The sequence below is a fragment of the Nicotiana tabacum genome, chromosome 20, assembly GCF_000715075.1.
Source record: "Nicotiana tabacum cultivar K326 chromosome 20, ASM71507v2, whole genome shotgun sequence".
Taxonomy (NCBI): Eukaryota; Viridiplantae; Streptophyta; class Magnoliopsida; order Solanales; family Solanaceae; genus Nicotiana; species Nicotiana tabacum.
In genome coordinates, this window is record NC_134099.1 from 83,864,132 (window position 1) to 83,875,837 (window position 11,706).

An 11,706-nucleotide genomic window follows, 5' to 3' on the forward strand; every position below is an offset into this window, starting at 1 on the left:
TCTATTATGCTGGAATTTCATAATATGTTGGAGTTCCAACATAATATGCTGGAAGTTTATACTATAAAGGAGCTCCATAATCCTTTTCATATTTCAGCTAGGGTATTTTTGTCCAGATTTTATTTCCGCATAAAATAATTGATATTTTTCAATGACTTTGCAAACGCTCTAATATCTATCCGAAAACTGGCTAGTCCATGTTATTTTCACATTCTTTTCCTGTTTGTCTGCTGTTGCTTTCTTTATCCCCTTTTGCACCTACAATTACTTTATTTTCCTCTTAGAGGTTGCATATGATTTGCGGTCTCTTAGCAAATGTTATGCAAAAAAAAATGGTGAAATTAGATGGCTGGAAAAACGTCTGGGTGCTTTGCATGGTATATGTCAGAGTAGTTCCTCAAGCTTAGGAAAACACAACATTAACGAAGGCTTATGTACTGATACCATCATTTGGAAAACCAAACGAAACTTTCCTTGAAAGGCAATTCCTTGCTTAGAATGCTTGGACGCTGGTAAGGCAATTAGCACATACTAGAGTTGGAACCAGTTCTGAGATGTTTCAATGAAGTTATGAGTCATTAATTTTCTGGTGGCTCATTTGGTCAATCTAAAACATGAGTTGGGTCTTAAAAGACACAATTACCTTCTTTCTTGCACAATACAAAGGTAACAGAACTACAGGAAACTACTCAGACATGAGCATGAAGATAATGGTAAATAAATGACTTCGTACGAGTCAGCAACGCACAAGAGCACGGTACAAATCTGAAATCTTGTACATGACCCCAGAACCACAATTTGCACAAGTCACAGGAGATATGATAGGATCTTTTGAAAAATTACAAATTTTAAACATCGAATACTTTTATAGCATCCTGAAACTTGACACACTTTTCGAAAAATTACCAAACATGACATATGAAGCAACCAAGTTGCGCTGGAATCAAGCAGGTATTGGTTCCTCCAGAACTGTGCAAATTTGAACAGAAAATTCAGAAGAATACATGATTTAGTAAAGATGTCTCTGTGTGTGTGCGTGTGTGTGTATAAGAATAAGGGAGAAAAGAATAGTAACCTTTCTTTTGCACAACCACGCTAGCTGAAGTATCTTGCGCGTCCTCCATAACAGCTTCCGTGATGACTGGTGCTTTAGTTGGTACGTCAGGTAGATCCAGTTTATCTTCAACATTCTCAGCAAAAGGTACTGTAGAAGGAACCTCTGGCAGATCTTGAAGTTTTAACTGTACAAATTTTCCACCATCAGGTCAAATACATACTAGTAATTATTGAGAAAATGACAGTGATACTGGAATATGGAATATGACCAAGATGAGGGGTTAGGGAAGAGGGTAAAGGAAATAACTCACAACTGTACAAATTTATGGAGAACTCCTCTCCTAACGTGCTGAAAATATTTTACTACTTTCAGCAGAAAGAAGCATTAACATTTGTACGGGACAGCTAATCTCTACATGTATGGACACCTTTTATTTCCGATGCATCCTTATGCAGTAAAATAAACCAGAGTCTATAACGACTAACACCATACATCGAGAAAGAAGACACTGCTAGCAACTTTTGATGCTAGAATCTTGAAACTAGAAAAGAACCCGGCGCTATGATACTGAAGTTTGTAAATGGATATGCATCAAACACAGGTCACAACATACAACTTTTCCCAAATACAGTCTTAACTATCATCTGTGGGCCCACACCAGATAGTTAAATTGATGGTTTACTAAGAACATCATATTGAAGGGGGGACTTGGAGCAACAGTAAAATTGTCTCCATATGACCTATAGGTCATGGGTTTGAGCCGTGGAATCAGCCATCGATGCTTGCTTCGGGGTACGCTGCCTACTTCAACCCCCCTCTTTCCCCAGGGTGCCCCCAGTGCACCAGGCTGCCCTTATTATTAAGTAACATCATGTTGCACGAAAGAAAAACTAGCGCTCAGTTTAAAAAAAAAAAAAAAAAGAATACTTGTGAATACGACTCATGCATACTTCTTGATGCACTCATATAGCCGCTGCTTGTATAGAAGATTGAGCGTTATTTGTAGAGAATCATGTTCTGATGTAAATTCTCTATTTTTTGGTATACTTCTTGTATACGGGAGTTTTCTCCCTTTTGATTAATACAATTTACCTTATCAAAAATAAAATAAAATACGACTCATGCATAACTTAATACTTCTAATTACTCAGCACATCTTGGTTCATAATTCAAGTATCATCTGATTCCAATCAAGTTGTCCAAATGGCTCACACGCACAAAATTAGCCTATAAATACTATACATATATCAAAGGGATGGGAAAAGTAATATCTCAGGATTTTGAAGGCTCTATAGACCCCTACATGGGTTTATAACAGTATATTATTTTTTTTTATCTCCAAGTTTTTGCTCCCTCGAAAAAAGGAGAACGCATCAACAGAAAACTAGATAGCAGTATACTAGAACTAGATATTTTGTAGTGCTATAGCGAAGGTGATCATTTAGTGCAGTTGATTATCCCTCAGCCAAAAAGGGAAGTATAGCCCAGTAGGAAAATTAAGATGATTCATAGTTATAAGCTGAAAAGGCCACAGCAAAGCTGTAATTTTGTTATCACCAGAAGGAGCATATAGTTGCCAAAAGAAATAAATGAACGAAGTTTTAGCAACAATTGCCTGCATCATAAAAAGACAGACCTGAGATTCCAGATCCTCAAATTCTGCTAAAACTTCCTCTTCATCTTCAGCAGATAGCTTCTCTCCCAGAATAGCATTCACTTCCTGCAAAAGGATACAAGCAGTTATCGAAAAAAGCCAAGATAGGAAAGGGAGCGTTCTTCACTGCCAGGCTGATCTCTTTCCAAATTGCAGTTGTTATTGACTGAGAATAAACAGCACTAGAACTATATAAAATACATTGTTGCTGTCCTTCAAACTGAATTTAGAAAAATGTGAGTGAAGCAAAGTCTTATAGAGTTGGAGAAGTTAAACAAAATCTAACAGTTAGGAGCGAAAATGTCTAAAGGCAGATGATTAATCCCTCCAACATTCACATCTTGCATTATAGGAAACTATAAATTTAATAACTGGTCAAGTTATTTGCTCAAAGACCAAAGTTGCACAAATATTAATCACTTTATCGGTTTATCCCAATAATTCTCAAAAGGGAGCTCAGTTGACTAGTGCCTAGAGCGCAAATCTAATTGGAAGCAACACCTTTGGGCCACTTCAAGCATAGGTAGTCATGTGGAGCGTTTCTTGTGCACAGAGCTAATCTGTCCTCCGACATTCGTACGCTTCCTCACCCAGAAACATTAACAACATGCATATGAAACTAGGGGGAAACCCCTTATTCAAGATAGATGCGAAAAAATCAATAATCTCAACAAAAAGGAAAAGATTCTCAACAAAAATAAACTTCTATATGTGTTTTCCCAGATTTTCAGATAATTTACATTTATTTTTAGATTATTTTCAGATTATCTTTTAGATTATGTAGGATCTTTTAATTCAGATTTTATCACCGATTATTATCAATCTCCAATTGTTAGACTTCGTTTGGTTTTCGTTTGTACCTTTGGATACAGATATAGCCTTGTAACAAATGTCCTGGCTTCTTTAAGGCTCTTATTCTATAGGTCGGAGTTCAGACCCATTTTTATGTTGTTTTACATAGACAAGAATTGATTCTCCTATTATAATCTGTCCTCTTAACTTTCTACCTTCTTCATTTATCATTTCTTGCCCTGTCTTTGTCCCATCTCCCTTACTGTAATCTTTTTCCTCTTGATTTTCCTTCTTCTCCCCTTTCTCATCTTTTCCCCTTACCTTTTAGCCATCTCCCTTTCGGTACTACTCCAGAAATATTATGACTCAACGAGCATGAATGAACTCCCAAATCTCACAAGACTAATAAGAGTTAACCATATCTAAGATAACAGGGGATTTTATATCAAATGAGCTTACATCTTGATAAGCTTTTGCCTCTGCAGTATCATCCATTAACTTCTGAACATCCTCTAGGTTGATCTCACTTTGTATTGCTTTGATTGCATTATTTCCAGTTTTCAAACTCTCAAAGACAGCCTTCTGCTTGCTTGTCAGTTCAATATCTGCCAACTAAAAGAATTTGCACATGAATCAGAAAACATTGAAATGCTTAAATACGGACATTTAGCAGGGGAACTAAGAAGAATTACTTACTTGCTGCTCAACATTTATGAGCCAGACATCAACTTGCTTTAATAATTCTTCTTGAACTTTCTTCTTCTTTAATGCTAAAAGGGCCCTATCTTTCTTCTTTTCGCGTAGCAAGTCCTTTGCAGCTTGTTTCTCAGCTTCAATGACAGCTTCTAGCTGAGAGCAATGAATTACAGAAAGGATTAGCAGATCGTAAACCAACACGTATTTAGTAGAATATTCCTTGAGGACGTCTCGCAAATCAGTCCCTAAGTGGAGCCTTTGGCACCAAGAAAGGGTGAGAATTCTTATTCTCAAGGTAGACAATCACCTTGAACCTTCAATTACCAGAATTCCAAGAAACTTCCCCTACCTCATCTTAGACTAACTTATTCTTTTTTGGGGTTTTTTTTTCTTTTAATATTTAATTTTTTTGGGGTGGAAATTAGCATAATCAAGGGATGGGTATCAAATCATTTTTGACACAAGGATCAACAGAATGCTGGTAGCAAGACTCTTATCTGCAAAGGTGAATTAGCCATCCTAGAATAAAGCAAATTAAGTTTAGCCCAACAAAAATGAAACTGCAATTAGAATTCCAAAAGGGGGAAAATGAAGTTCTCAGAAATTATTCTTATAATACCTGTTGCTGATATTGGGCAAGCTTACGCCTTTGAGTCTTTAAAGAGAGAATTGCTTTATCCACTTCGGTGATCTTCGGTTTCTTCACGAATATATTCCCCATCTTCCCCCAATAAAAAAGTTATTTTAGAACAAGAATGAGGTTTTGCATCTCTATGTCAAAGAAGAAAAGGAAGTAAAGGGGATCGGAGAACCCAAGACGACGATCCAATGGCAGAGGCCAGAGAGGCAAATTATATCAACGACGAACCTAATGGGAAAAAAGAGAAAAGTTGCAGATACCACCCCATGTTACTGTGGTAAGTTGAAATTTTGTTTAATCTTTTGGAGCAGGGGAGGGGCCTGAAGGTTGAAGAGCGTAGGGGTGTTCCTCGGTTACTGGCGTTACATTTAACTATAGTCATATTTTATATATATTGAATATCCATCCGCATTTTTATTATTGTTATGTCCTTACATATTTTGTTGCTAAACTATGAGTAGGGGTGTCAATGGATATTCGAAAACCGATTAAATCGATCGAACCGTACCGCACCGAATCGATTTTTAGTTTTTTTAAAAGAAATCGTAGGTTTTTATATAAATCTATAACCGCGCCAATAATTAGGGTAGGTTTTTTATTTTATAAAAATAAACCGAAAAAATACCAAACCGTGCCGAATAAATTTTACATGTAGAAAATATATTTATTTAGTATATTTAAAAATAATAATGCATTAAATTTTCTTTGAGCCTTGGAATTATGAAAACTATTACAATCCAACAAGTAATTAAACTCAAAATACTAATTCCTAAAACCTATTATGCTACTTCTACTTAAACTAAGTTATTTCGAGTATCTTTATTAGCAAGACACAAAGTATTACAATGTATTGAATATGTTTCCTTTCATATAATTTAGATTTATCTTTTTGAATATTTAATCTTCTATAGACTTTATTCTTGAGTCCCAGCTTGGTATATCTTTCAACTCGTGTGATTAATATTTTCTTTGCCTTTGTTTAATTTCTTTTACGTTGTTGTAGAATAGCTGATGGATCTATACTCTAGCCATCTTTTTTTTAATTCATCACCCTTTAAACATTAAAAATGTCTAGAGAGTTTTGCTAAGTCCTATAAAAGAACATATGTTATTGCAATTCTACTTCTAATGGTGAATTTTACATGATATTAAAAAAAATACCGAAAATTAACCGACACGTACCGATACCGAAGAGAAACCGACATGATTGTGACGGATTCGAAAAGTCTAATTTTGGTTATACATAATAGAATAACCGAAAAATTGATATGGTACAAATTTTATAAAATAACCGGTCGAACCGAACCAATGACACCCCTAACTATGAGCTTATATCTTGATAAAATTTTAGCATCATTATTTTGTTATAATTAGGGCACATATGGACATTTTGGGCAGATTATTTGGGATTTTACCGTGCAATTGTAGTTGATATTGTTATTGTATCGGGTGCGGAGCGATAAGGACGGATATTGCTATTGTGTAGGGTGTGGGGCGATAAGGGCGGATATTATTATTTGTGTCGAGTGCGAAGCGATAAGGGCAGATATTATTATTGTCTTAGGTGCGGAGCGATAAGTGTGGATTGCTACTGTGTTGAGGCCTGGAGTGACAAGGATAAATATTGTAATATTCTTATTGTGACAAAAATATGGGCATAACTTCGATTTGTTCGACTCAAAGTAATATTCTTAAGTAAGGTGTTCATCAATACAAAAAAATATATTATAACATGGTGAAAGTAAAGATAAAAACTAAAAATACTAAACCTTGATGAAAGAAAGGTTGAAATGCAAGTGCAACCAAAAGGGGGGGGGGGCAAGTATGGTGGGGAAAAGACGGTTCAGATTAGAGAGAGATATAAAATTAACGAAAAGTAAAATTTAGAACTTTAATAGTTATGTTATAATCAATAATATATGTATTGTGTAACTTAGTATATATTTCGGTACGGTATCCGTATTTCGGTATTTTATTTTTAAATATCAAATACCATACATAATACTATTTTTTTAAAGTTTAAACCAAATATTAAACTATTGAATTGCCAAATTGTATAAGGTCGAAATCGAACTCGTCTACGGCATGATAAGTCAGGCTCAGAACATGACAATAAAGGACTGAAGATCGAACCCGGGGCCGGAACGCCTGCCTTGGAGAATATCGAGGTCGTGATGAGTCGATCCTAACCCCGAACAAGCTCAAAGTAACATTATTAGCACAACCAACAGAAGACCGAAATATCCGTGACCGGTCGAATATTACGACGGAAATCTCGGCACTTATCAATAAGGAATCGACAATCAGCAAATCAAGAGATTTTTTACCTTTTATTGAATTGTACCTAAAGTAGGATTCCTCAGCTATATAAAGGGGGTCTGATAATTTATTTAGGACAGGGTAATACGCATTCTAAAGCAATATATTATTATTTCTCTCTTTAAGCTCTTGTTCTTCTGTATCTTGATACCGATCAAAGTGCATCCAGTTCAAGTGTGACTGAACTCCCAAGACTGTAACTTTTCAATTCGCGTGGTTTGAATTTACTTTATCGTTGTTTATTTCAATTGCAACTTCATTTATCACTTTGTGTCAAGTTAATCCGCATATCCTTAAAACTACCTACAAATTCAATTGTTATCCGATTTTGAGGGTAAACAGTTTGGTGCCCATCGTGGGGCTAAGAATAATAGTGGTTATTTGATACAAATTTCCATAACACATACTATTTTACACTTGTTCTTTGAAGTGCCTCTAATTTCAGGTTAAAGCTCAAAATGTCAAACTCACAATCAACACCCCTATATGTTGACAACGAGTCCTGCCATCACGGTGAAAATAAAACATAGTTCCCAGTGATGGGGAACCGCCGGTTGATCCCATCAGAATTTCGGTCGCGGACCCGAATGACGCTAACTCACATGTGGCTATCGACACAAATCTGCCGACCGACCCTGAAAATAGCGTCTGTGGTAGAGCACGATCCTCAGCTCTAAATACACAAAATATTGGAGGAGACGGGATCAATTTACGGATGATCTTCAAAATGTTACAGGCTCAACAAGCGGCAATAACGCAGTTACAAAACCAAAGCTGCACTCCGAGCAGAATTGAACCTGATCCGTCCCGGAAAGTCACCCGTAGGGATGAACCAGTCGAAGAGAGGTCGAATGAAAATGAATCGGGGACTAACCCCGAGATCATAAAGATGCTCGAGGAACTGACAAAATGGGTAAAATTAGGGGAGAAGAAAATCGAAGCTAATGACAAAAAGGTGGAAACCTACAATTTAAGGTCGACCAAATCCTAGGAGCACCGCCGATACTAAAAGGCCTGGATTCCAAGAAGTTCGTGCAAAAACCTTTTCCTCCGAGCAGGGCTCCAAAGCCGATGCCTAAGAATTTTTGCATGCCTGAGATTCCTAAGTACAATGGAATGACTAACCCAAACGAGCATGTCACCTCCTACACATGTACAGTCAAAGGGAACGACTTAGAGGATGATAAGATCGAGTCTGACTTGTTGAAGAAGTTTGGAGAGACCCTGTCAAAAGGAGATATGATATGGTATCACAAGTTACCTCCTAATTCTATTGACCCATTTATTATGCTTGCAGATTCTTTCCTGAAAGCACACGACGGGGCTATCAAGGTCGAGACCAAGAAGTTGGAACTTTTCAAAGTGAAACAGAATGATAATGAGATGCTCAAAGAGCTCGTGTCCCGATTTCAAATGGAACAGATTAATCTTTCACCGGTCGCTGATGATTGGGCCATTCAAACTTTCACCCAGGGACTCAATGTTCGAAGGTCGGTGGCTTTACAACAGTTGAAACAAATTGTGACGACCCAAACCAATGGGCTGTGACGGGCACCCGGTATCTTACTCAACCGAGTACCAACATAACGTATTTCTTATTACATTATCATATACCCGTGAAATATGGGTCTAATAGGCCAACATAATCATTTATAAACTCAAAATATAGGCCGACAAGGTCGTACAATCTTTCACGTACACGAAATATGTCTACAAGCCTCTAAGAATACATAAATGTCATAAAGGTCGGGATAGAGTCCGCCATACCAAACAATACACGTCCAAATCATACTAACCAAACAAGCAACTCCGAAGCAAATGGAGCGCACCAACATCTTCCGCTGAGCTGATAGCCTACTTGGAGGGCTCTCGACCTGTCTATCGGGACCAACATCCGCCGAGTATGTAAGGCACATAAGTAAGTACATTAGAGACATGGAAGAAATATAGAGTACATGACTCAACCTGCAAGTCTGAATAACTTTGTAAATCATAAATTACTTTTAGCGTCATGCATGTGCGTATGAATGTCATGTCGTGCATAGGTACATGTTTCATAACATCATCAGCCTCTGAGGGCATTCCATTATATCATACTGGCCATTGTGGGCAAAATCATCATCGTATACCAGTTGATCAGGTGGTGGTGTGTATATAACGCCATAACCTTTCTCATATCCCATGTACATATATATACATACATATATATGCGTATATAACGCCGTTTGAATACATACAAATATATGCATATATAATGCCATTTGAATACATACATATATACGCGTATATAATGCCATTTGAATACATACATATATACGCGTATATAATGCCGTTTGAATCATATTCCAGCCACTATGGGCAACATCATCATCATATACCAGCTGATCGGGTGGTGGTGCGTATATAACGCCGTAACCCTTTTCCCAAATCCCATATACATATATATACATATATACGCGTATATAACGCCGTCTAAGTCATGGGTCAATGCACATGAATGCAATGCATAAAAAGCACGTCAATAAAATCATTCGAAATGTCATAAGACCATTTTGCCTCTGAGTAATATCATAAAGTAAACTCTTTTCAACTTTCGTATTTTTCTGAGACCCATGAACAGATGATAAGACATTATAACACACGAAAATTCAAGAACACAAATATCTCTAATACTTCTATGAATAGAGTCATTCATGGAATTTGTGCATTTACACGTTCCGTTCGTATCGTATGGATCATGCCAAAAGAAAGAAGGGATAGCCTTAACATACTTGTTCCTAGAATTATTTGAATGAATCCGCTTCTACGAAATATGGACAAAATTTCTTTTTCTGATAGAATAAGACGTAATTGGAACGAAATTCTTTGACTTGAATTATTTGAAATATATGTTTCTGCTTCTGAAATTGGAACCAATCTTTGCTATGAATTTTTAAATGTTGGGTGAAAATACTACTTCATTTCAATGTTTCTAGCTTCCTTGATTTTTGAACGTATCTAGTTTTCTTGGTTTCTAAATGTTCCTAGCTTTCTTGGTGTTTGAACATTTCTAGCTTTCTTGATTTGAAAACCCAAAATACAGAAATATGCCCCATTCTTTTTATCTAGTCAATTGTTTCACTAGCTAAGTTTCACTTGCTAAGGCTTAGTCATGCCTTGGTTGAATTGATACAATCCATCTGGCAGAAATGATGACATAGTCATTTCTAATTGTGTGGCTTCTTGCCACGTGGGGTAGGGAGGGATAATTAATTAATTTATCCACTTGTTAGTTAACCGGGTAATATTTCGTTAACCGGTAATCAATCTATTACCTGTATAATCTAAAAATTATCTCAACTTAATTAAATACTACTCTCTTTTAACATACCTTGTACACCTTACTAACATAGCCATGTAGTACCTTGTATGACACTAGTCCATAAATGCCGGGTATTTTAGCTCGGGCCGTATTTTATCCCAAAATGCCAAACTTTGATAAAATTTGTTTTCTTAGACTTGCTCCCCCTTTCACCTTTATAAATTTACTAATCACTTGCGAAATAGCATAATCCTTATAATCCCCAAATAATCTTTTCCTTGGACTAATGTCAATTACCTTACAACAAATTTAACGTAAAATACTGCAGGATGCAACATCGTCGTAACTTATTACTGTAAAGCTTAATATCATCGTAATGTAATACTGTCGAGTACAACACTATCGTAACTTAATATTGCAGGACGTAATATTGACATAATATTGCGGGGCGTAACATCATTCCCCCCTTTGAAACATTCGTCCTCGAATGTTGATTGATGTTCTTATCATTTTCGTAACTTATAGCTTTTGTGAATACATTAATACTCTTCTTGCCATCTAAGCAGTTGCTCTGTGAATAAATCCAAAGTCTAGGGTATTCCCCCCTTTAGTCGTTTTTGCTCATATCATGACCTGTGGTTGAAATCTTCCTAATATTGCAACTTCTGTTACCTCCTGTCATGCAGCCTGTATGACCCTGGATTTATAGGTGCACTTATGCGATTCATCTTTCCTTTTTCCTTTAATCTTTTAGTTAATCTCTAGGCCTTACATTGTAAATATATACAAGGCTTAATAGGATGCCCCTTTGGGCATCTATAGGTGTACTGAAGTCCTTCACTCGGTACTTTGTTGAACTTACGAATATTGCTATACCTTTTTTTTTCATAAATCCATTTATCCATCCGTATGACTTTATTGCATCAAGATAGGTCATATTATACCGTAACTCTTACCTCAGATTTCTCGTTACTAAGGTCTGCTACCAAATTCTAGGTTACTTTCATTATTTATCCAATACATATAAATTTATGTCCTTTAATGCTTCTACATTACTATCCATCTTAAGAGTGACGACCTAATATGCTCTCATACTTTGTAACTTTTATCCATCCATTGTTGATTCACTTCAGTTTTGATTCATAATCCACCCTTGATAACTTAACCTTTTATGTAATATTGCAGCTAGGATTCACATTTTATCGGGGAACATCTGAGATGATTAGATTGACCCACTTGGGGCGATA

The 11,706-nt window shown here is 36.4% G+C and overlaps 1 protein-coding gene across 1 annotated transcript; it reads right to left on the reverse strand.

The window, feature by feature from the left end:
• Positions 1-699: 699 nt before the first annotated feature.
• LOC107803456 (vacuolar protein sorting-associated protein 20 homolog 2) lies at positions 700-5,214 on the reverse strand. The gene is made up of 6 exons (XM_016627176.2): positions 4,819-5,214; positions 4,200-4,352; positions 3,963-4,115; positions 2,694-2,777; positions 1,076-1,241; positions 700-969 (listed from the first exon to the last, which is right to left on the reverse strand). Exons 1-6 carry the CDS (start codon positions 4,918-4,920, stop codon positions 944-946), a joined length of 684 nt encoding a protein of 227 aa, XP_016482662.1. The 5' UTR covers positions 4,921-5,214; the 3' UTR covers positions 700-943.
• Positions 5,215-11,706: the final 6,492 nt, after the last annotated feature.